The sequence below is a fragment of the Oncorhynchus nerka genome, linkage group LG18, assembly GCF_034236695.1.
Source record: "Oncorhynchus nerka isolate Pitt River linkage group LG18, Oner_Uvic_2.0, whole genome shotgun sequence".
Classification (NCBI taxonomy): domain Eukaryota; kingdom Metazoa; phylum Chordata; class Actinopteri; order Salmoniformes; family Salmonidae; genus Oncorhynchus; species Oncorhynchus nerka.
Genome location: NC_088413.1, coordinates 41,661,794 through 41,687,967, shown reverse-complemented (window position 1 = coordinate 41,687,967; position 26,174 = coordinate 41,661,794). Strand labels below are relative to the sequence as shown.

At 43.7% G+C, this 26,174-nt stretch overlaps 1 protein-coding gene and 1 long non-coding RNA gene across 4 annotated transcripts; one reads left to right on the top strand and one right to left on the bottom strand.

The window, feature by feature from the left end:
* LOC115145906 (sodium-dependent multivitamin transporter-like) lies at positions 1 to 21,795 on the top strand. Of its 3 annotated transcripts, none has more exons than XM_065004104.1 (17): positions 1 to 101; positions 7,320 to 7,403; positions 7,591 to 8,063; positions 8,289 to 8,354; positions 8,472 to 8,523; positions 8,819 to 8,886; positions 9,144 to 9,298; positions 10,120 to 10,260; positions 10,386 to 10,515; positions 10,766 to 10,854; positions 10,998 to 11,110; positions 11,392 to 11,462; positions 11,563 to 11,649; positions 15,888 to 16,081; positions 19,329 to 19,435; positions 19,673 to 19,794; positions 20,702 to 21,795. In XM_065004104.1, the coding sequence occupies exons 3-17, from the start codon at positions 7,716 to 7,718 to the stop codon at positions 20,840 to 20,842; spliced, it is 1,884 nt and encodes a 627-aa protein (XP_064860176.1). In that variant the 5' UTR covers positions 1 to 101; positions 7,320 to 7,403; positions 7,591 to 7,715; the 3' UTR covers positions 20,843 to 21,795. The 3 variants fall into 3 exon arrangements, with proteins under 3 accessions (XP_064860176.1, XP_064860175.1, XP_064860177.1); XM_065004103.1 differs by having other exon boundaries at positions 5 to 480; XM_065004105.1 differs by lacking the exons at positions 1 to 101; positions 7,320 to 7,403; positions 7,591 to 8,063 and having other exon boundaries at positions 8,322 to 8,359.
* On the bottom strand, positions 21,667 to 24,397 carry LOC115145908 (uncharacterized). Its single transcript, XR_003866070.2, has 2 exons — positions 24,247 to 24,397; positions 21,667 to 22,019 (listed from the first exon to the last, which is right to left on the bottom strand). It is a non-coding gene; the product is annotated as an uncharacterized LOC115145908 (long non-coding RNA).
* Positions 24,398 to 26,174: the final 1,777 nt, after the last annotated feature.

Genomic DNA, 26,174 nt, shown 5'->3' with positions numbered 1-26,174 from the left:
CATGAGTAATTGCAAGAGAAATGCGCTATAATCATCATGGACAACAAATGTATAAAGGATTGCTTTCAATGAAGAACTAAGACATTCTTATGATCAATGAGGTACATTTAAATGATAAAAGTTAATAATAATGATGTATCTTTAGATGCTAATTTATCATATTCTAGGTGTTTGTTAACAAACCAAAACGTGACATTCTTGAACAACGGAGACATGGATGAGTCATCCCCATGTGTCGTTTTGCAGATAACCATCTCTAGATAACTTCAGAACATTTTTGAATTTCTGAAGCTTTTTGAGAGGCTTTTGATTTTCGCTTATTACCTATGGGACAATTATCATCAGATTTGGAGATGATGCCTGGTCCAAAGTAAACCACGTTTTCAACGCATGCAACTTTGTCGCGATGCATGATGACAGGACATAGATTTACATAAGTGCTGGATTGGAAGTTGACTGTCGGCACCACATCTTATACAGGTAAGATGTACAGTCAATGGTACATGGCCGTATATACATACGTATGAGGACACCGGTATTTTGTACACAAATAAAATAAAATACATGTCAACATATAAATAATTGTTCCGAGTATTGATTAAACAAACCTCAGAACGCTTATATTCTTGATCTGACCGACTTCTAATCACGCCCGACTCTTTGCGAACGAGTGGAATCATGAACAGTGATTTTTGTTAGGTATGTTCGTCTGCGTCCACGATATATGTGTCTTTTTAGCGGACATTCACACCAAATACTATACAATATGAAGATAGGCTAAAACTGCTTCTCCAATAGAAATCCCGATCACACTTGTAGGCGATGTTATCTAGCTAAATTCATGCGCAAAGATACGTCATCGGGTCAAACGGCCGTTTCGCGCCGAACTGCGCATGTGTAGGCCGTCAAATTAAAGTTACAAATAAAGTTGTTTTTGACGAAAAATGTAAGTGTCACTTTCACAAGGTTGGAGTAATAACATAGCTTTACTTTACTCATTGACTTCTCAAACCCCTGGTCTGTTTCGCAAGCGTTCCCTGAAGTTTTAGAACCTCTTTGCTCACGTGCTTTCAAAAGGATAACTCCGCACTCTCGAAGAAGGGTGCAATTGCGGTTTGTAATTCGGGGCGTTCCTGCATGTCGGTATTCCTGCATCTTCAGGAACCTCTCTTTATCCCTGTATTGGTAATTTAATAAAAAAGATATATCAGGCGGGAAAGTGCGGCAAGTGAAGAGTGTGATAATGAATGAAAAATAGTGAAATCAAAGAATGGAACAAAATGAGCTAAAGTTGTAGAAGAAAAGTACTGTTCCAATAATACATTTCTTATTGGACTGTGTTTTCTGGACAAGGGGGTTCATTTGGGAAATCCACTTGTAATATTGAGGACTGTGAAGAAAGCAGTGGGAAAGGTGGATTCAATAAAGGTGACTAGAAGCGGCCTTGTTTTGGTGAATTGTGTCGATGAAGAACAGAAGAAGCGTGCAATGGATCTGGCAAAATTGCACACGTCAGAAGTACCTGTATTCCTCTTCGGAGCAGGACGCCTGCCAAAGGAGTTATAGCTGGAGTATCGTTGGATTTTTTTAACCTTTATTTAACAAGGCAAGTCAGTTAAGAACAAATTCTTATTTATAATGACAGCCTACCCCAGCCAAACCTGGAAGGCACTGGGCCAATTGTGCACCGGCCTATGGGACACCCGATCACAGCTGGTTGTGATACAGACCAGAATCAAACCAGGGTCTGTAGTGACAATTCTAGCACTGAGATGCAGTGCCTTAGACCACTGCGCCACTCGGGAGCCACCGATGAGGAGTACCTTAGTCAGAAAATCCCAAGAGTGGTCAGGGCACTTCGCAATGACCCGTATGGTAAATAGAACAAAGGAGAAAAGCCTATCAATATTATTGTGGTTTGAGGAGACTCTACCTGAACATGTGAAACTTGGATGTGTGTGTGGTGAGATCATTTGTCCAACCATTACAGTGTGGGAATTGTAAAGGATATGGTCACGTATCAAATGTTTGCAGATGGGACAAGTAGTGTATTGAAGAATCAGTGAATGGAAAATGTGGTGGGGTTCATACTCCAGACTGAAGGAGGTCAAGATGTCAAGGATCAGGACTGTGCACCGGATCTCCTATGTGGAGGCGGTGAAGAGAGTTGAAGAGGAAAGTGTTGAAGATATGGCGGTGGATGCATTGCAACCAGTTGCTAGTGTTTTAAGTCAATTGATTTATCTGGATACACTCATTGTGAAGAAAGATGATTTTGTGGTATTTATAGCCACAGTGACTAATTGTACAGCACAAGTGTCTAAGAAGTCCAAGAAGCTCAACATCATTATATCTGCAGCCGAGAAGTTTTTGTGGCTCCAAGAGTTCATGGCAAGGACTATTGTAGCTAGGATATGTCCCACCCCACAGGACTCTTCCCAGACCGTGTAGGGACCTGATTTAGATGTTTTTAATTTACAGAAAAGCAGGTTGATTATGTTTAGTTTTTTGATAGTTGGTATGATATTTTATTGATTTTTTACCCACATTATTTCATTTTTTTGGGATCCTTATTATCCACCCGCACAGTGGGTGGCAGAATCCAGAACCAATTGTTGCGAACGCCATTACACCATAGAAGAAGAACGGTGACAGGCGGGGTCGCTCCGGTACAGTAGGTGACGTTATGCACAATAACGTTGGATGGCTGCAAAAGAAGGGCGGGGGCGATAGCCGTACACAGTGTCCTTCGTCACCGCATTTCTGTTAACGACAACGAGGGCAGGTGGGAGTGAAAGGCACTGTGTGCTAGCTAAGCCAGCTAGTCCGGCACAATGCAGGTGGGGGCGACACTGTGTGCTAACTAACTAGCAACTTGTTAGCTAACACGCGGTGTCGCCCCAGCCTCCCGTCTATTGTGCTCGCGGGAAACAGGAGCGACATTCGCACCCGTCTGTGACACGGGTTTTCTCCGGTACACAGTCGGCGGGAGCGACACCGTGTGCTAGCTAACCAGTAAGCTAGTGTGCTGTCTCCCCAGCCTCCCATCTGCACTGGTGGCGACACCGGTAGACCGTGTCCTTCGCCCCTGTCTGTCGCGCACTGTTTTCCGTATGTCAGGTAACGATGTTGAGAGCAAGTTTATTTCCCTTTTGACCCACATTCAAAAGTGTCACACGCATGAATATTTGGGGAATGGCCACATGCAGGAACGCCCCAAATTGCAGGCTGCGGTTGCACAATATTGCCCTCTAGCACATTGTTTTCCCAACCAGGGGTACTATCACCCCTCTGAGAAGACGGTACTCCAGGCATAGCAAAACTCAAGTTGGTCTTACACACTAACCGAAAAGGGTTGGGAACCACTGCTCTAGCAGCACAGGCCGAGGCCTGGCCTGAGACGTGAAACGAACTACCCCATCTCTCAGTCGGTGAAGTAGGCAACAAGAGACGCTGCTGAAAGTGTGTTTTGCTAGATGCTGGACGAGGCATGTTTAAAACCGCCCCGCGACAGCGGCCGTGTCAACATATATCCAAAACAAATGTTCGATTGACGTACTGTTACTAGAGGAGAGAGACCAAGTTGAGACGCTGGACCAGGTGGATATGGTATGATTCAAGGCAGGTTTATTAAAGGTAAAGATATCTGATACAAAGCGTGCACGGATCCTCTCATTTGGCTCAGAAGGAGTCAGCTGAAAAAGGATCCCTAAACAGAGTGTGCAAAGGTATTTGAACATAGAATGACGTAGGTTGATTTTTGTAGTTCTGTCATCTGACTGGTTGGTGGAGGTTGGAGGCAGGTCCTGTCCGACCCTTTGCCGGTGCCCCATTGGTGCTTCTTGAAGTTTTCTGATCCTGGCCCCTGCTCAGTTGCCTTGAGTGTGGGGTGTGTGTGCGTTGAGATGTCTGTGTGTGTCAGGGTTGAGAAAAGGGGAACTGGAACTGACTGTGGTCAAAGAAGGGGTTTGTGTGTCCAGGGATGTCAGTTGAAATGAGTGTCGGGTGTGTGTGCGTTCGTGCGCTATACTGTACGTGCGTGTCAATGTGTGTGTCAAGATATGTGTCAAGAGGCCATGAGTTAGGGGGCGATAGGGGGAACTGGGACTAACCGTTGCTGCTTCAGGCGAGGGAGTTTCCCTGCCTTGATGGGGATATATGTGATAACTTCAGTCCGACCATTGTGTTTGGTGCTTTACAGTTGGTTTGTGGTTAGAATGTGCTTTTGACCTGGACAGAATGTGTCTGGGTTAATGCAGAAGTATGTTTGAGTAATAGCCCCCTAAGTCTCAGTCATGGGATGTGTTTTAGTTATATGGTTCCAGGCCACTCTGCTAGGCTATGAGTAAATAATATATGTTATGATATACTACACAAACCATATCCGATTCTCTGAGAATGAGTACACAACTGGTAATTAGTCGCTTATATACAGGATACGCAAGGGTGAAAGTACTCTGGTACGGCACCACAGCCAAATAAATAGTTGGGGTACGCCGTACCAATAATACACGAGCCTATCACAAAACAGAATGTAAAGGAAAATGTAGGCTATTACACTATTATTTATCATTACCGTATGAAAATTAGCGATTGGACTTGAAAACGGATATAGCCTACGCTCCCAAATGCGATGTGGTTCGACGAGGACACTTGACATTTTTCCAAGGCAGAGATTAGGTGCCGCCACCGAGACGCGTGCGTACAGAGCAGTAGATTTTTGGTGTTTTGTGTAACATGTCTATTTCCATTTACCACTGTTTGGAGGCTTGAAATATGTTGCGAGTGAATGAACGTGCGCAGATAGCCTAGTAAAGGAGCCTTTTGAAGTGATTGTTTGACAATCAGATAACATCACTACTGGTTGTATTTATGCCACGGTAAAATGTAATACGTAAAAAAATAAAAAATAATGACAGATCTTTACGACTAGGCCCACAGAGATGCTATTGAATGAATATGGATTATATATCTAATTATTCCCATACCGGGAAGAAATTAAATCTACCTTCACCCATGTAGGTCAGTCCAGTGGCTAGCTGCCAGCAGATATTTCTATTGCAGTAAGGTTGAAGGGCTTTGGCTAGTATTACTTAATCCGTTAGAATGATGAAGTATGTCTAACGTTAAATGGCACAGTGATTCCCAAACTTGGTGTCGGGGCACCATGTGTGGTTCCCTGAGGAACCGGATAAACAAAGAACCATCTTCCTTACTGACCCACCGCCTACATTAAAATGCAATCGATTCCTGCGACCACCCATATGTAAAATGTATGCACGCATGACTGTAAGTCATGGATAAAAGTTTGGATAAAAGCGTCTGCTAAATGGCATATATATATATATATATATATCTACACTGCTCAAAAAATAAAGGTAACACTAAAATAACACATCCTAGATCTGAATGAATGAATTAAATATTCTTATTTAATACTTTTTTCTTTACATAGTTGAATGTGCTGACAACAAAATCACACAAAAATTATCAATGGAAATCAAATTTATCAACCCATGGAGGTCTGGATTTGGAGTGACACTCAAAATTAAAGTGGAAAACCACACTACAGGCTGATCCAACTTTGATGTAATGTCCTTAAAACAAGTCAAAATGAGGCTCAGTAGTGTGTGTGGCCTCCACGTGCCTGTATGACCTCCCTACAACGCCTGGGCATGCTCCTGATGAGGTGGCGGATGGTCTCCTGAGGGATCCCCTCCCAGACCTGGACTAAAGCATCCGCCAACTCCTGGACAGTCTGTGGTGCAACGTGGCGTTGGTGGATGGAGCGAGACATGATGTCCCAGATGTGCTCAATTGGATTCAGGTCTGGGGAACGGGCGGGCCAGTCCTTAGCATCATTGCCTTCCTCTTGCCGGAACTGCTGACACACTCCAGCCACATGAGGTCTAGCATTGTCTTGCATTAGGAGGAACCCAGGGCCAACCGCACCAGCATGTGGTCTCACAAGGGGTCTGAGGATCTAATCTCTGTACCTAATGGCAGTCAGGCTACCTCTGGCGAGCACACGGAGGGCTGTGCGTCCCCCCAAAGAAATGCCACCCCACACCATGACTGACCCACCGCCAAACCGGTCATGCTGGAGGATGTTGCAGGCAGCAGAACGTTCTCCACAACGTCTCCAGACTCTGTCACGTCTGTCACATGCTCAGTGTGAACCTGCTTTCATCTGTGAAGAGCACAGGGCACCAGTGGCGAATTTGCCAATCTTGGTGTTCTCTGGCAAATGCCAAACGTCCTGCACGGTGTTGGGCTGTAAAAGCACAACCCCCACCTGTGGACATCAGGGCCCTCATACCACCCTGATGGAGTCTGTTTCTGACCGTTTGAGCAGACACATGCACATTTGTGGCCTGCTGGAGGTCATTTTGCAGGGCTCTGGCAGTGCTCCTCCTGCTCCTCCTTCCACAAAGGCAGAGGTAGCGGTCCTGCTGCTGGGTTGTTGCCCTCCTACGGCCTCCTCCACGTCTCCTGATGTACTGGCCTGTCTCCTGGTAGCGCCTCCATTCTCTGGACACTACGCTGACAGACACAGCAAACCTTCTTGCCACAGCTCGCATTGATGTGTCATCCTGGATGAGCTGCACTACCTGAGCCACTTGTGTGGGTTGTAGACTCCGTCTCATGCTACCACTAGAGTGAAAGCACCGCCAGCATTCAAAAGTGACCAAAACATCAGCCAGGAAGCATAGGAACTGAGAAGTGGTCTGTGGTTACCACCTGCAGAACCACTCCTTTATTGGGGGTGTCTTGCTAATTGCCTATAATTTCCACCTGTTGTCTATTCCATTTGCACAACAGCATGTGAAATGTATTGTCAATCAGTGTTGCTTCCTAAGTGGACAGTTTGATTTCACAGAAGTGTGATTGACTTTGAGTTACATTGTGTTGTTTAAGTGTTCCCTTTATTTTTTTGAGCAGTGTATATTAAATATGAAAATATCCACGTCTCATGTTTTTATAGGCCTACATTAAAATGCAAACATTACAGCTCTAAAAATGTCCTACGTATTTGTTTCCGCGCTAATGCTACATGTCAGTGTGAATAATTTCTCATATTTTCAGGGCTATAACATTACAGTTGTATACCTAATAGGCTGTGTGTTTGTAGTTCAACTGAGGTGTATTAACTAATGGCCATCAAGGTGATAATGGCTGGGATAATATTTTTCTTGTTTTTGCCGTTCTCCAAATAGCATTTTAAAAGTTTTTTTTGTTTGTTTAAAAATGCAGTTAAGCTGACAACTGCAATGCAATGGCAGTAATGGAAAATCTCTTCTCACTTGCCCTTTGTAAAGATGGTGATCTGAAAGCTTGTGGAGGCAATTTATCCTGCTCGTCAAATGGTCTTTTCCAGAAGGATGTTTTGGGCTGAAGGAGAGGTATGTGAAAGCTTCTTGAAATGACTGTGTGCTTTAAATAGATTTATTGTGGCAAACAATAACGTTGACCTAATTCATCATACTCAAACCAAGTTCGGGTTTCTTGAGGGAGTAGTTAGTTAGGTAGTTACCAATAAAGGCAGCATTCCGAGTTAATCAACATGTTTCCCCCCATATTTTATTACAGTGTATCTGAAATCTGTGCAAGGCTGTTGGGCAAAGACTCTCCCCTTACGCCGCTGAGACGTCCCCTCCACATCCATCTCCATCCCATTTAGCCACAGTAGCCATATCCTGATCACTGGCTCCAAGATGGATCCTTTGGAAAGAATGCACTTCACCACTATCGACTATGTCATATTTGCCCTCTTGCTGGTGGCATCCACGGGCATAGGGCTGTATTACGCCCTGTCAGGGGGTCGGCAGCGCACCACTCAGGAGTTCCTGCTAGCCGACCGGAGCATGAGCTGCCTTCCTGTATCCCTGTCACTTATCGCTACATTTCAGTCAGCGGTGGCTATAGTGGGCGTGCCGGCAGAGATCTATACCCATGGCAGTCAGTACTGGTTCATAGGCTGTGCTTACATCTTGGGCCTATTAATTCCAGCACATGTTTTCATTCCTGTGTTCTACAGGCTGCATCTTACCAGCGCTTACCAGGTACGTACTTGTAGGTTCTTTGCAAACTTAACCCCTGATGGAGAGAAGTCTTTGGAATTAAAATATGTAGGCTAATACCAGTTGAAATGTATAGGCCTAGCTTTTAAACCCTGCTAAAGAGTTTACATAGTATTGGTTTCTGGTAGGGAAATAAATAATGAATAAATACATTCTGAATATACTGATGTGTATATGTCACTTAGTGATAGTATTGTTTCTTTTCAGTATCTGGAACTGCGCTTTAGCAAACCAGTGCGTATCTGTGGAACACTTACCTTCATCTTTCAGACAGTAAGGTCCATACATACCAGATGCAATAATAAAGACATAAACAAGTAAAATAAAGAACTTGTAAATGTTGTTGATGATCAGTTTTTCCACTGATATGACTGCTGCTATCTCTTGCAGGTCATCTATATGGGTGTTTGTGTGTACACTCCGGCCCTAGCACTCAATGCAGGTCAGTAATTTAGGCTTTGCTTTTAGGATTTACAGACCGTGATAAGTTTTAACACTTTAATGGCGGGTTATGGCTGTCTCCAAGACATAGATTAAGCGTAGTCCAGGACTCAAATGCATCAAGGGACATTCTCAGTTGAAAGAGTTTTTTTTTGTCCAGGACTAGGCTTAATCCGTGTCTGGGAAATTGGAAATGTTACTGTGTTTTGTGCCATGAGTAGGTTATCTAGAATTATGCAAAATGCACATTATGAATGAGTAAAGGTTGCTTAATTTGGTTCCATGCTTCCCTATAGTTACTGGCTTTGATCTATGGGGAGCAGTACTGGCCACTGGACTGGTGTGTACACTGTATACTACTCTGGTAAGTTGTTCTTTGTTATTTTCAGAGTTTGTAAATAAGCTGTTATTACACAATGGTAAAATGACTGGAAATACGACAATCTAAAGTACAAATCAAATGTACTCATGAAAAAAAAAAGTTTAACGTTGACATTATGAAATGTCATTGCGAAGTGTCCTTTTTTTCTCTATATCTTTAGATGTAACATCAGCCATTATAAGCTTGAAGCCTATACGATAATAGGCTCTATGCCTCTGTGTTGTACCTGGTCCTGACAGGGAGGCCTGAAGGCAGTGATCTGGACAGATGTCTTCCAGACCATAGTGATGTTTGCTGGCCAGCTGGCGGTCATCGTGGTGGGGGTCCAGCAGACGGGAGGGTTAGCAGAGGTCTGGAGGAAGGTCTGGGAGGGAAACCGTATCTCTGGCATAGAGTGAGTAGACAGACTGGTTACTATCTTCATGTATTCAAGCGATGACTGGCAATCCTGTTAAAAGTTTGATTTAAGGACATCTTAAATTCCACCCACTGGCTCCAGGTCATCTACAAGTCTCTGCTAGGTAAAGCCCCGCGTTATCTCAGCTCAATGGTCACCATAGCAGCACCTAGCAGCGCGTAGCACGCGCTCCAGCAGGTATATCTCACTGGTCACCCCCAAAGCCAATTCTTCCTTTGGCCGCCTCTCCTTCCAGTTCTCTGCTGCCAATGACTGGAACGAACTGCAAAAATCACTAAAGCTGGAGACTCTTATCTCCCTCACTAGCTTTAAGCACCAGCTGTCACAGCAGCTCACAGATCACTGCACCTGTACATAGCCCATCTGTAAATAGCCCATCCAACTACCTCATCCTCATCCCCATACTGTATTTATTTATTTATCTTGCTCCTTTGCACCCCAGTATGTCTACTTGCACATTAATCTTCTGCACATTCTACCATTCCTGTGTTTAATTGCTATATTGTAATTACCCTCGCCACCATGGCCTATTTATTGCCTTACCTCCCTTATCCTACCTCATTTGCACATGCTGTATATATATACTTTTTCTACTGTATTATTGATTGCATGTTTGTGTAACTCTGTGTTGTTGTATGTGTCAAACTGCTTTGCTTTATCTTGGCCAGGTCGCAGTTGCAAATGAGAACTTGTTCTCAACTAGTCGACCTGGTTAAATAAAGGTGAAATAAAAAATAAATGTTTCAGTTCTAATATTCCAATTCTATGTTCTCCCTCTTGTCATGTCTGTTCTACAGCCTGAATCCTGACCCTACGGAGAGGTACACATTCTGGACCCTGGGAGTGGGAGGGATCTTCCTGATGCTGTCTCTGTACGGGGTCAACCAGGCCCAGGTCCAGAGATACCTCAGCTCCAAGACCGAGCGGGAAGCCATCATGTAAGACTGCATGTACCACACTCCATACACAACACCACATTACAGTACATACACATGGAATCATGTGGTAATACCATTGTAATGGTATGGATACTGACCTATTTTAATACGTTGTGATTCTGCAGGTCTTGCTACATGGTGTTTCCCTTTCTACAGGTAGCTCTAGCTCTGAGCTGTGTCATGGGGCTGGTCATGTTTGCGCGTTACTGTGGGGAGGACCAATTTCACAAAATAGGCAACTTATCAAAAAATGAGGTCAGTAGAAGTGTGTGAGTGTTATTATTTTGCTCTTTCAGACATCATTAGAGTATTGTAGCTTGTGGGTTAAGTAATCTGCAATTTAGCAGTCAGCAGATGTTTTTATACAAATGTACCCACAGTACAGTGAGTGCATACATTTTTTGTGTCTGTGATCTCCAGTGAGAATTGAACCCACAAACCTGGTGTAGCTAGTGCCACACTCTTACCTACAGTACACCAACCATTATGTGTTCTCTATCCACAGATGGTGTTATACTTTGTTATGGACATGCTGCAGGATCTACCTGGTCTGTCTGGACTGTTTATAGCTTGCGTATTTAGTGCAGCTCTCAGGTATGTCAATCAATCAATATTTTTAACACCCTTCGTCACAAAGGGCTTTACATTAACCCAGCCTAGACATCCAGAACAAGCAGAAGCATAGGATCAGAAGGGTGCTTTGGTGTTGACACTTAGTTTCATGTTTGTCTCCACAGCACCATCTCGTCAGCCTTTAACTCTCTGGCCACAGTGACCTTGGAGGACCTGATCAAACCACACTGCTCATCCATGACAGAGGCCAGGGCCACCCTGCTCTCCAAGGGACTGGGTACGTTGAGATCTCCTGGGCCCTGTCCAGAAACAACCCCTAGACCTTATCCCCTAGGACCCAGCCTCTTCATGTACAGTAGATCAGATCAAGTGCCTATGGGGTAGGGACTAGGGGTTGTTTCTGAACGGGGCCCTGCTCACTGTTGGCAGTGTCTCTTAACTTATTTGTAAGTTCTACATCATGCTTTCCTCACTTTACCTGTGAGATGTTTTCTAAGACGTCACTCATATAATATCAACATTAAAGAGTGACATTTACTTTTTCTGTTTCTGAACTAGCATGTTCATATGGACTGATGTGCCTGGCTATGGCCTATTTAACCCACTTGATGAGTGATTCCGTTTTGCAAGTAAGGACAACATTTGATATATTGGAATAACTTACTGTATTTAGTTAAAACTCAAATATTATGTTTGATTCTGACATTTTTGTATTTATTTAAATTCAAGGCTGCTTTCAAAATCTTTGGAATGGTTGGTGGTCCTCTTCTTGGCATCTTCTGTCTCGGGATGTTCTTTCCTTGGGCTAACTCTACTGTAAGTACTCAATGTATATAGTGAGGGCATACATTTTTAGTATGTGAATGTGATCCCATTTAACATTTAAGTCATTTAGCAGACGCTCTTATCCAGAGCGACTTACAAATTGGTGCATTCACCTTATGACATCCAGTGGAACAGTAGTGCATCTAAATCTTTTAAGGGGGGGGGTGAGAGGGATTACTTTATCCTATCCTAGGTATTCCTTAAAGAGGTGGGGTTTCAGGTGTCTCCGGAAGGTGGTGATTGACTCCGCTGTCCTGGCGTCGTGAGGGAGTTTGTTCCACCATTGGGGGGCCAGAGCAGCGAACAGTTTTGACTGGGCTGAGCGGGAACTGTACTTCCTCAGTGGTAGGGAGGCGAGCAGGCCAGAGGTGGATGAACGCAGTGCCCTTGTTTGGGTGTAGGGCCTGATCAGAGCCTGGAGGTACTGAGGTGCCGTTCCCCTCACAGCTCCGTAGGCAAGCACCATGGTCTTGTAGCGGATGCGAGCTTCAACTGGAAGCCAGTGGAGAGAGCGGAGGAGCGGGGTGACGTGAGAGAACTTGGGAAGGTTGAACACCAGACGGGCTGCGGCGTTCTGGATGAGTTGTAGGGGTTTAATGGCACAGGCAGGGAGCCCAGCCAACAGCGAGTTGCAGTAATCCAGACGGGAGATGACAAGTGCCTGGATTAGGACCTGCGCCGCTTCCTGTGTGAGGCAGGGTCGTACTCTGCGGATGTTGTAGAGCATGAACCTACAGGAACGGGCCACCGCCTTGATGTTAGTTGAGAACGACAGGGTGTTGTCCAGGATCACGCCAAGGTTCTTAGCGCTCTGGGAGGAGGACACAATGGAGTTGTCAACCGTGATGGCGAGATCATGGAACGGGCAGTCCTTCCCCGGGAGGAAGAGCAGCTCCGTCTTGCCGAGGTTCAGCTTGAGGTGGTGATCCGTCATCCACACTGATATGTCTGCCAGACATGCAGAGATGCGATTCGCCACCTGGTCATCAGAAGGGGGAAAGGAGAAGATTAATTGTGTGTCGTCTGCATAGCAATGATAGGAGAGACCATGTGAGGTTCTGACAGAGCCAAGTGACTTGGTGTATAGCGAGAATAGGAGAGGGCCTAGAACAGAGCCCTGGGGACACCAGTGGTGAGAGCACGTGGTGAGGAGACGGATTCTCGCCACGCCACCTGGTAGGAGCGACCTGTCAGGTAGGACGCAATCCAAGCGTGGGCCGCGCCGGAGATGCCCAACTCGGAGAGGGTGGAGAGGAGGATCTGATGGTTCACAGTATCGAAGGCAGCCGATAGGTCTAGAAGGATGAGAGCAGAGGAGAGAGAGTTAGCTTTAGCAGTGCGGAGCGCCTCCGTGATACAGAGAAGAGCAGTCTCAGTTGAATGACTAGTCTTGAAACCTGACTGATTTGGATCAAGAAGGTCATTCTGAGAGAGATAGCGGGAGAGCTGGCCAAGGACGGCACGTTCAAGAGTTTTGGAGAGAAAAGAAAGAAGGGATACTGGTCTGTAGTTGTTGACATCGGAGGGATCGAGTGTAGGTTTTTTCAGAAGGGTGCAACTCTCGCTCTCTTGAAGACGGAAGGGACGTAGCCAGCGGTCAGGGATGAGTTGATGAGCGAGGTGAGGTAAGGGAGAAGGTCTCCGGAAATGGTCTGGAGAAGAGAGGAGGGGATAGGGTCAAGCGGGCAGGTTGTTGGGCGGCCGGCCGTCACAAGACGCGAGATTTCATCTGGAGAGAGGGGAGAAAGAGGTCAGAGCACAGGGTAGGGCAGTGTGAGCAGAACCAGCGGTGTCGTTTGACTTAGCAAACGAGGATCGGATGTCGTCGACCTTCTTTTCAAAATGGTTGACGAAGTCATCTGCAGAGAGGGAGGAGGGGGAGGGGGAGGAGGATTCAGGAGGGAGGAGAAGGTTGCAAAGAGCTTCCTAGGGTTAGAGGCAGATGCTTGGAATTTAGAGTGGTAGAAAGTGGCTTTAGCAGCAGAGAGAAAGAGGAAAATGTAGAGAGGAGGGAGTGAAAGGATGTCAGGTCCGCAGGGAGGCGGTTTTCCTCCATTTCCGCTCGGCTGCCCGGAGCCCTGTTCTGTGAGCTCGCAATGAGTCGTCGAGCCACGGAGCGGGAGGGAGGACCGAGCCGGCCTGGAGGATAGGGGACATAGAGAGTCAAAGGATGCAGAAAGGGAGGAGAGGAGGGTTGAGGAGGCAGAATCAGGAGATAGGTTGGAGAAGGTTTGAGCAGAGGGAAGAGATGATAGGATGGAAGAGGAGAGAGTAGCGGGGGAGAGAGAGCGAAGGTTGGGACGGCGCGATACCATCCGAGTAGGGGCAGTGGGAAGTGTTGGATGAGAGCGAGAGGGAAAAGGATACAAGGTAGTGGTCGGAGACTTGGAGGGGAGTTGCAATGAGGTTAGTGGAAGAACAGCATCTAGTAAAGATGAGGTCGAGCGTATTGCCTGCCTTGTGAGTAGGGGGAAGGTGAGAGGGTGAGGTCAAAAGAGGAGAGGAGTGGAAAGAAGGAGGCAGAGAGGAATGAGTCAAAGGTAGACGTGGGGAGGTTAAAGTCGCCCAGAACTGTGAGAGGTGAGCCATCCTCAGGAAAGGAGCTTATCAAGGCATCAAGCTCATTGATGAACTCTCCGAGGGAACCTGGAGGGCGATAAATGATAAGGATGTTAAGCTTGAAAGGGCTGGTAACTGTGACAGCATGGAATTCAAAGGAGGCGATAGACAGATGGGTAAGGGGAGAAAGAGAGAATGACCACTTGGGAGAGATGAGGATCCCGGTGCCACCGCCCCGCTGACCAGAAGCTCTCGGGGTGTGCGAGAACACGTGGGCAGCCGAAGAGAGAGCAGTAGGAGTAGCAGTGTTGTCTGTGGTGATCCATGTTTCCGTCAGTGCCAAGAAGTCGAGGGACTGGAGGGAGGCATAGGCTGAGATGAACTCTGCCTTGTTGGCCGCAGATCGGCAGTTCCAGAGGCTACCGGAGACCTGGAACTCCACGTGGGTCGTGCGCGCTGGGACCACCAGATTAGGGTGGCCGCGGCCACGCGGTGTGGAGCGTTTGTATGGTCTGTGCAGAGAGGAGAGAACAGGGATAGACAGACACATAGTTGACAGGCTACACAAGAGGCTACGCTAATGCAAAGGAGATTGGAATGACAAGTGGACTACACGTCTCGAATGTTCAGAAAGTTAAGCTTACGTAGCAAGAATCTTATTGACTAAAATGATTAAAATGATACAGTACTGCTGAAGTAGGCTAGCTGGCAGAGGCTGCGTTGTTGACTATGTAGGCTAGCTGGCATTGGCTGCGTTGTTGACACTACACTAATCAAGTCGTTCCGTTGAGTGTAATAGTTTCTACTGTGCTGCTATTCGGGGCTAGCTGGCTAGCTAGCAGTGTTGATTACGTTACGTTGCGTTAAAAAAAACGACAATAGCTGGCTAGCTAACCTAGGAAATCACTCTAGACTACACAATTATCTTTGATACAAAGACGGCTATGTAGCTAGCTATGTAGCTAGCTACGATCAAACAAATCAAGCCGTTGTACTGTAATGAAATGAAATGAAAAATGTGATACTACCTGTGGAGCGAAGCGAAATGCGACCGGATTGTTGAGTGCAGAAGTTCTGTTCGGTAGACGTTGGCTAGCTGTTGGCTAGCTAGCAGAGTCTCCTACGTTAAGGACGACAAATAGCTGGCTAGCTAACCTCGGTAAATTAAGATAATCACTCTAAAACTACACACTCTAAACTACACAATTATCTTGGATATGAAGACAGCAAAGACAACTATGTAGCTAGCTAACACTACACTAATCAAGTCGTTCAGTTGAGTGTAATAGTTGTGCTGCTAATCGGTAGACGGTGGACTAGCTAACGGTGGACGTTAGCTAGCTGGCTAGCTGCAGGGCAGTGTAGACTGCGTTAGGACGACGAAATACGATAATTACGCAATTATCTATGATACAAAGACGGCTATGTAGCTAGCTAAGAAGAAATTGCTAAGATTAGACAAATCAAACCGTTGTACTATAATGAAATGTAATGTAATGAAATGTAATACTACCTGCGGACCGAGTGCAGATGCAACCGCTCGCTCGTTGTGGGAATCAAACTTAGCGCCATGCCGGGTTACTCTAAAACCACTTTGTGACAACTGCTGATGTAAAAAGGTCAAGACTCAATCAATACATTTGATTGATTGAGGTACTGTGTTTCTCCAGGGTGCCCTGGCGGGTTTGGGGTCAGGCCTGGTGATGGCCTTCTGGGTGGGCATCGGGAGCATCGTAACCCGTACCTCTGGTGGTCCTGCTGCTGTGTCTCATTTCAACTGCACTGCTGTACAACTCTCAGAAAACATCACCACAGCCATAGGGACTGCACTCAATAGTACTGCTGTGCCTACTAGTACATCCAGGTAAGAGTCTTAGTGTATCATGAAAAGCTCAATAAAAATAAAATGTACGTGTCATAAGAGGCAAACAACAACTAATAATCAGATCATCTGAAAGTATTCTATTTAAATGTACAGTGGGGAGAGCAAGTATTTGATACACTGCCGATTTTGCAGGTTGTCCTACTTACAAAGCATGTAGAGGTCTGTAATTTTTATCATAGGTACACTTCAACTGTGAGAGACGGAATCTAAAACAAAAATCCAGAAAATCACATTGTATGCTTTTTAAGTAATTAATTTGCATTTTATTACATGACATAAGTATTTGATACATCAGAAAAGCAGAACTTAATATTTGGTACAGAAACCTTTGTTTGCAATTACAGAGATCATACGTTTCCTGTAGTTCTTGACCAGGTTTGCACACACTGCAGCAGGGATTTTGGCCCACTCCTCCATACAGACCTCCAGATCCTTCAGATTTTGGGGCTGTCGCTGGGCAATATGGACTTTCAGCTCCCTCCAAAGATTTTCTATTGGGTTAAGGTCTGGAGACTGGCTAGGCCACTCCAGGACCTTGAGATGCTTCTTACGGAGCCACTCCTTAGTTTCCCTGGCTGTGTGTTTCGGGTCGTTGTCATGCTGGAAGACCCAGCCACGACCCATCTTCAATGCTCTTACTGAGGGAAGGAGGTTGTTGGCCAAGATCTCGCGATACATGGTCCCATCCATCCTCCCCTCAATACGGTGCAGTCGTCCTGTCCCCTTTGCAGAAAAGCATCCCCAAAGAATGATGTTTCCACCTCCATGCTTCACGGTTGTGATGGTGTTCTTGGGGTTGTACTCATCCTTTTTCCTCCAAACACGGTAAGTGGAGTTTAGACCAAAAAGCTCTATTTCTGTCTCATCAGACCACATGACTTTCTCCCATTCCTCCTCTGGATAATCCAGATGGTCATTGGCAAACTTCAGACGGGCCTGGACATGCGCTGGCTTGAGCAGGGGGACCTTGCGTGCTCTGTAGGATTTTAATCCATGACGGCATAGTGTGTTATTAATGGTTTTCTTTGAGACTGTGGTCCCAGCTCTCTTCAGGTCATTGACCAGGTCCTGCCGTGTAGTTCTGGGCTGAACCCTCACCTTCCTCATGATCATTGATGCCCCACGAGGTGAGATCTTGCATGGAGCCCCAGACCAAGGGTGATTGACCATCATCTTGAACTTCTTCCATTTTCAAATAATTGCGCTAACAGTTGTTGCCTTCTCACCAAGCTGCTTGCATATTGTCATGTAGCCCATCCCAGCCTTGTGCAGGTCTACAATTTTAGCCCTGATGTCCTTACACAGCTCTCTGGTCTTGGCCATTGTGGAGAGGTTGTAGTCTGTTTGATTGAGTGTGTGGACAGGTGTCTTTTATACAGGTAACGAGTTCAAACAGTTGCAGTTAATACAGGTAATGAGTGGAGGGCTTCTTAAAGAAAAACAAACATGTCTGTGAGAGCCGGAATTCTTACTGGTTAGTAGGTGATCAAATACTTATGTCATGCAATAAAATGCAAATTAATTACTTAAAAATCATACAATGTGATTTTCTGGATTTTTGTTTTAGATTCCGTCTCTCACAGTTGAAGTGTACCTATGATACAAATACATACAGACCTCTACATGCTTTGTAAGTAGGAAAACATGCAAAATCGGCAGTGTATCAAATACTTGTTCTCCCCACTGTATATATTTTTTTTGTCAGTGGTCTACACAATACCCCATAATGTCGAAATGGAATTATGTTTTTAGACATTTTTACAAATTAATTAAAAGCTGAAATGTTTGGAGTCAAGTATTCAACCCCTTTGTTATGGAAAGTCTAAATACATTCAGGAGTAGAAATGTGCTCTTAACAAGTCACATAATAAGTGTGCAATAAGTGTTTAAAACCGCTGCAGGATCAGTGGGTCTCCCGCGTGCCAGTTGAGCTAACGTAGGCTAATGCAATTAGCATGAGGTTGTAAGTAACCAGAAAATTTCCTAGGGCATAAACATGTCTGATATTGGCAGACAGCTTACATTCTTGTTAATCTAACTGCACTGTCCAATTTACAGTAGCTATTACAGTGAAAGAATACCATGCTATTGTTTGAAGGAGAGTGCACAGTTATGAACTAGAAAGTTATTAATAAACCAATTAGGCACATTTGGGCAGTCTTGATAAAACATTTTGAACAGAAATACAATGGTTCATTGGATCAGTCTAAAACTTTGCACATACACTGCTGCCATCTAGTGGCCAAAATCTAAATTGTGCCTAGATTCCTAAGTCGTATATTGGCCTTTCTCGTGCATTTCAACAATGATGGTACAAAAATAATACTAAAAAACACATGGTTTTTCTTTGTATTATCTAATGTATTATATTCTCCTATATTATTTTAACAATTCCACAACCTGCCAAGTATTTCCTTTCAAATGGTATCAAGAATATGCATATCCTTCCTTCAGGTCCTGAGCCTGGTTAGATTTGGGTATGTCATTTTCGTCGAAATTTTTAAAAGAGTCTGATCCTTAATTAACATGATTTTTTAATAAATGTAAGGCCCCTAAGTCAAGCAGTGAATTTCAAACACAGATTCAACCACAAAGACCAGGGAGCTTTTCCAATGCTTTGCAAAGAATGGTACCTATTGGTAGAGGAGTAAAAATACAAAAAAGCAGACATTGAATATCCCTTTGAACATGGTGAATTTATTCATTACAATTTTGGATGGTGTGTCAATACACCCAGTCACTACAAAGATACAGGTGTACTTCCTAACTCAGTTGCCGGAGTAAAAGAAAACATGCTCAGGGATTTCACCATGAGGCCAATGGTGACTTTAAAACAGTAACAGAGTTTAATGGCTGTGATGTTAGGGGAAAACAACTGAGGATGGATCAACAACATTGTAGTTACTCCACAATACTAACCTAATTGACAGGAGTGAAAAGGACGCCTGTACAGAATAAAACAGGCATCCTGTTTGCAACAAGGCACTAAAGTAATACTGCAAAAAATGTGGCAAAGCAATTTACTTTTTGTCCTGAAAACAAAATGTTTAGATCAAATCCAATAGAACACATTACTGAGTACCACTCTCCATATTTTCAAGCATAGAAACAAAACAAAATGTGGAATAAGTTAAGGGTTATGAATACTTTCTGAAGGCACTGTAGATGCAAATTTGTAATACATTTTGTGATTTTATTTTAACTATGTCTTTCAACTGTTCTTTAGCCAACCAATGGGTCTGCAGAGATTCTACTCCTTATCCTTCATGTGGTACAGTGCTCTCAGCTCTTTCACTGTGGTGATCACAGGGTTGATTGTTAGCTTTCTCACAGGTAGGGGAGAGCTCTTGATCATTACCATAGAAGATGCAATTAGGGCTGGTTTTCCAGACACATTAAACCTACTCCTGGACTAAAAAGCATGCTCAATGGAGATTGAGATTCTTCATTGAGCGTGCCTTTTAATCAGGGACTACACTTAATCTCTGTCTGGTAAATTAGACCAATACTTTTCACAACAGATTCTGAATTAAATTAATCTAATTGGTTGGATTTTATCTTTAATTTAAGGACCAATGAAAGAGGAGGATGTGACCCCAGGCACTCTGTATCCTCTGTTGGGCAACATGCTGTTCTTCGTACCAGATAACCTCAAACAAAATCTGTGCTGCGCCACCCCACTGGGGCACAGGGTAAGTCAACAGAGCACATGGGCTCATCACACTCACAGTTCAGGATTGTGTTCATTAGTGGAAACCACATCAAAAAGCAACAAAACGTTTTGCAACAAGAACAAGTATTAATTATTGGATAAGGTCTGGTCCTCAGGGCTGCAGTAAACACAGGGCTGCATTCAGCAGGCACAACATAATGGAACGTTCGGATAGAAATATGTTATGTTTGTCTGGCGTGTAGAATAAGGAATCACGTCAGTTCCATTCATGACGTTTCTATCTGCAGCATTCCACAATGTTTGCTTCCTGAAGGTTCCCCTGATGCATTTATAGCAGAGGGGGCTATGCATTCAAGATAGGCTGGAATTCAATCATTGCAGATAAGAAGATTTCCACACTGCACTTTCAGCAAGTGTGTACAGCAGACAAACGTTTAAAAGTCCATTGTGGAAAACCCACCTTCGTCAATGATTGACCTCTGGCTTCAGTTAAAATATGTTATATTGTTTTGTCATTATGGCTAGCAACACTCAAGTTCTATTGTTTTGGGTCTGTGTGAGACATTTCAACAACGCTACAGTGCCTTCAGAAAGTATTCACACCCCTTTACTTTTTACACATTTTATTGTTACAGTATCGACTCGGATGTGAAAACATATGTAAATGGAATATTTCAGTATTTCATTTTCAATAAATTAGCAAACATTTCTAAAAACATGTTTTCACTTTGTCATTATGGAGTATTGTGTGTAGATGGGTGAGAGAAAAAAACATATTTAATTCATTTTGAATTCAGGGGGTATGAATACTTTCTGAAGGCACTACGTGCTATTGTATCAAGGGTACTTAACATTACCCATTATCTTATCTCAAGGTGAATTAACTCTTGGTGAGTTGTTTATAGTGTATGTTTTTGTACGAATAGCCAATCATCCAGGAATGTCCACCTGCACAACACAAGCAAAGTAATGTTCAGGCCGTCTACACAGAAGAAGAAGAAGAGGAGAGGCTGAACTTTCTTCCCACTTCTCCCACACCTGTTACGGAACACGAGACAACTGTGTGATGCACAGAGACACTTCCATAACCTCATGTTATGTCGTGGCACACGGGGCAGTGAAATGGTCCACACCATTTTATGTCACTGTTTTTCACAGAGGACCTGTTCTTTTGAGGAGATGTGATGTCGGGAGTGACTCTTATTTTAAAACTTTGCTTCAGGTTTGTAATTCAAATGACTGGATAAAAAATGCACTGGGACTGTACATGTATATTGTACATGACGCATGGCAATACCAAATGTACGTAGAGTATTACGTATTCTGGAAATCAAAAGATAAACCCGAGGCCATATTATCTAGTTCTGAGGAATTCAGATTTGAATGGACCTGGATGTATAAATGCAAAATATCTGGTTTATGTTTCCTCTCATTACCACATATTACCAAACATTACCACAGATAAGAGGAAACCCAGAGGCCGGCAGTGGGAGCAGAATGGTTTTGGCCGACATTCTGCCAATTATCTCAACAACCAAACATTTTATGTCCATACAGTTTTCTGTTTCTAAAACTACAATCTGTAACCAACTTGAGAGGACTGCATTTTGTAGACTTTACCCTTTGCCAAAGTTTGAAAAAAAGTTGTTTAGGAGTGCAAGGGTGAATTGAGTTATTGCACACCCACACTTTAGAATAGGCAACAGAAATATGCAAATAAATGCTAGAACGTGCCAATGGGATCTCACTAGCTTGTGCTTGTCCTGCCCACTCGGATTAATTTGCTCCCGTTGGAAACTACAGGCTCTGTTCAATCTTGGGTTAGTTATATCTTTGATATCACTATGCTACTGTCAATGAGAAAATATCTTTAATTTGTGGAACTGAGTAGTTCTTTCAGTAATGTGATCCGGTGAACAACTTTGTCATGTTGGCCTGTTGTGTCGAAGCAGAAAATATTTTTGTAAAATGATACTGAGACGGTTTTGTTAGAAAATAAAATCTTAAACATTTCAATGTATTTCAGGTTTCACAGTCCTTTACTGCTGCTGATAATTTTTCTTTATTACGAACAGTATAATTATCTATTCGTTTTTTAGTGTAAAGTTAATATTAAGTTGGCAGGGAAAGGCAGTGTTCCTGAATATCCAGTGAGTAGGAGACTCGGATGTGATGAAGTTGGTAGAGATGAATGAGGAGGAGAGGAAGCCTGCCCTCTTGGAGATATGGTACATCATCACATATCTGGCCAAACAAAGACAACATGGGAAGAAATGATTGATATCACCAGAAAAATTGTTAAGTTTGTAATAAACATTGGAAATCTTTCTCACAAGAGCTCTCACAATAAAAACTGCAATTCAGTCGAGACAAATATGCAGACAATGCTACATCAACCCTATACAGTACAGCATTGGTATAATAACAACCCTCATTGTGGAGCCAAAACACAATGTTGAAGGGATAGTTAGCCCAAATGATTTAAATTAGATGGTTTCCTACCCTTATAATAGTAGTAAACCATTTTAACTAATGTTGTAATTTGGATACACTAACCATTTAATTGCTAACAACTGATTCTAGATTGGCGTTACTATCGGAAAGATACATGAACTAAATAATTTAAAAAATATAGAAATTGCAGTGCCTTTGGAAAGTATTCAGATCCCTTGTTCTAAGGTTACAGCCTTATTCTAAAATTGATTAAATTGTTTTTTCCCCCTCATCATTCCACACGCACTACCCCATAATGACATAGCAAAAACAGGATTTTAGAAATGTTTGCTAATTTATTATTAATAACACTGAAATATTACATTTACATAAGTATTCAGACCCTTTACTCAGTATTTTGTTCAAGCACCTTTGGCAGCGATTACAGCCTTGAGTCTTCTTGGGTATGATGCTACAAGCTTGGCACACTTTCTCCCATTCTTTTCTGCAGATGCTCTCAAGCTCTGTCAGGTTGGATGGGGAGCGTTGCTGCGCAGATACTTTCAGGTCTCTCCAGAGATGTTTGATCGGGTTCAAGTCCGGGCTCTGGCTGGGCCACTCAAAGACATTCAGAGACTTGTCCTGAAGCAACTCCTGTGTTGTCTTGGCTGTGTGTTTAGGGTCGTTGTCCTGTTGGAAGGTGAACCTTCGCCCCAGTCTTGAGTTCCTGAGTGTTCTGGAGCAGGTTTTAATCAATGATCTCTCTGTACTTTGCTCCGTTCATCTTTCCCTCAATCCTGACAAGTCTCCCAGTCCCACTACCATAGAGGAACTCTAGAGCTCTGTCAGAGTGACCATCGAGTTCTTGGTCACCTCCCTCACCCGATTGCTCAGTTTGGCTGGGCGGCCAGCTCTAGGAAGAGTCTTGGTGGTTCAAAACTTAATCCATTTAAGAATGATGGAGGCCACTGTGTTCTTGGGGACCAATGCTGCAGACATTTGTGGGACCCTTCCCCAGATCTGTGCCTCAACACAATCCTAATTCCTTCAACCTCATTACTTGGTTTTTGCTCTGACATGCACTGTCAACTGTGGGACCATATATAGACAGGTGTGTGCCTTTCCATTGACTACCACATGTGGACTCCAATCAAGTTGTAAAAACCTCTCAAGGATGATCAATGGAAACAGGATGCACCTGAGCTCAATTTCGAGTCTCAACAATGTGTCTGAATAATTATGTAAACAAGGTATTAGTCTTATTTTTATACATTTGCAAAATAATCTAAAAAGCTGTTTTCGCTTTGGTATTGTGTGTAGGTTGACGTTTTTTTATTTAATCCATTTTACAATAAGGCTGTAACATAACAAAATATGGAAAAATTAAAGGTGTCTGAATACTTTCCGAAGCCACTGTGTTCATACTTGAAATTGTATTTCAATATCGAACTCAAGTTTGTAAGGGTGATACAATTGTAAACCAAAGACAAATGTATATTTTCTAAAGCTTGACAATGGAAAGTTTTTAACTTGAAATTTAACTTGAAAGTAATGTCTTTCTTTTATGCCTGCTAGTTGAGGTATCTTTATTGTGGCTGTTGCACATTTGTTCTAAATACTTACTTTTATGTTCGCTAACTGGACAGGCAAACGCTGCCAAGTACTAAACGGTAAACCAATCAGAACTCGTCTGCTAATCACTTTCTCCGTACTTAAGGTACATAATCACAGCTGGTGACAGTTTAGTTATATAAATGTGATACCATCAATGCAATCTGTAAAATAACTCCCAACTTTACTTAGAACGCAGCAACCCTCGCAGCTAGCTACAACAAGTAGAACTGTTGCTAGCTAGCGGTAGCATATAGCTTTACCACTACTAGCATGTCGTTCCAGTACAGGGAGCGTTGGCTATCATTAATCAAAGTAATAACAATGTCTCTATCCTTAACCTAGTTGTTGTCATTATTTAAACGGTAAGGATGGTCATTTTCTAACCTCATAAACTACAATCCTTTGATTCATTCTTGTCCCTCACCTTTATCTCCCATGAGCAATTCAGCTCTCCTCTCATGTGACCTACTCCCAAAGATCAAACAAGTGCTATTCACCAAGCATGGTCTTCGCTGATTCAGTCGCCTGTGAGGAGGACTATCCTACTGCAGTTTTAACTAGCACTGCAATCACTATTAGACATTGTGGCCCCATATGCATTTGCCGGTTGTCTATCCTTTGGGTTTAGTCGTGTACGGTCTACACAGTCTAGTGCATTTATTGTTATTATTTTTTATTTATTATTTATCTTTATTTAACTAGGCAAGTCAGTTTAGAACAAATTCTTATTTTCAATGATGGCTTAGGAACAGTGGGTTAACTGCCTTGTTCAGGGGCAGAACGACAGATTTTTACCTTGTCAGCTCGGGGATTCAATCTTGCTACCTTTCGGTTACTAGTCCAATGCTCTAACCACACCTGCCGCCCCGGTAACACCTATGTGAGAATGATATTTATTGACTACAGCTCAGTGTTCAACACCATAGTGCCCTCAAAGCTCATCAATAAGCTAAGGACCCTGGGATTAAACATCTCCCTCTGCAACTGGATCCTGGACTTCCTGACGGGCCGTTGTTACCTACCTGAAGGGTAGGGGTACGTGCTTAGTCCCCTCCTGTACTCCCTGTTCACTCATGACTGCATGGACAGGCACGACTCCAACACCATCATTAAGTTTGCCGATGACACAACAGTGCTACCACTGTAGGCCTGATAAACGACAACAGGAGGTCAGAGACCTGGCCGTGTAGTGCCAGGACAGCAACCTCTCCCTCAACGTGATCAAGACAAAGGAGATGAGTGTTTACTACAGGAAAAAGAGGACCGGGCACACCCCCCATTCTCATCGACGGGATTGCAGTGGAACAGGTTGAGATCTTCAAGTTCCTTGGTGTCCACATCACCAACAAACTAACATGGTCCAAGCACACCAAGACAGTCATGACGAGGGCACAACAAAACCTATTCCCCCTCAGGAGACTGAAAAGATTTGGCATGGGTCCTCAGATCCTCAAAAGATTCAACAGCTGCACCATCGTGAGCATCCTGACTGGTTGCATCACTGCCTGGTATGGCAACTGCTCAGCCTCCGACTGCAAGGCACTACAGGGGGTAGTGCGAACGGCTTAGTACATCACTGGGGCCAAGCTTCCTACCATCCAGGACCTCTATACCAGGCGGTGTCAGATGAAGGACCTAGAAATTGTCAAAGACTCCAACCACCCTAGTCAAAGACGATTCTCTCTGTTACTGGTACCGCGGGCCAAGTCTTGGTCCAAGAGGCTTCTAAACAGCTTCTACCCCCAAGCCATACGACTCCTGAACATCTAATCAAATGGCTACCCAGACTATTTGCATTGCCCACCACTCCCCCTATTTTACACCGCTGCTACTCTCTGTTGTTATCATCTATGCATAGTCACTTTAATAACTCTACCTACATGTACATATTACCTCAACTAACCGGTGCCCCCGCACATTGACTCTGTACCGGTACCCCCCTGTATATAGTCTCGCTATTGTTATTTTACTGCTGCTCTTTAATTACTTGTTACTTTTATTTGTTATTCTTATCTGTATTTTTTTAAACTGCATTGTTGGTTCGTTAGTAAGCATTTCACTGTAAGGTTATACGTCTGTTGTATTCGGCGCATGTGACTAATAAAATTTGATTTATTATACATTCATGGAGAATGGAAATAAATATTACTTATTAAAGTACTTATGTTATTAACCCCTAATATTCCCTGTATATACCCCCTATGCATTCAGGATACCTATGATAAGTGAGGAATACACTCTCTGAACAGTCTACCTAAGACTGACCTGCAACAGAGCCTCAAGAACAGGAAGCATACATAGTACAGTACAGAAACACCTCTGAATTAAAAGGGCAACTACACTCTCCAATTC

Coding starts and splice junctions, on each gene's coding strand:
- LOC115145906 (XM_065004104.1), top strand. CDS start 7,716: ATGGATCCTTTGGAAAGAATGCACTTCACCACTATCGACTATGTCATA. Junction 8,355..8,471: donor TTACCTTCATCTTTCAGACA/GTAAGGTCCATA, acceptor TATCTCTTGCAG/GTCATCTATATGGGTGTTTG. Junction 19,436..19,672: donor GATTGTTAGCTTTCTCACAG/GTAGGGGAGAGC, acceptor CTTTAATTTAAG/GACCAATGAAAGAGGAGGAT.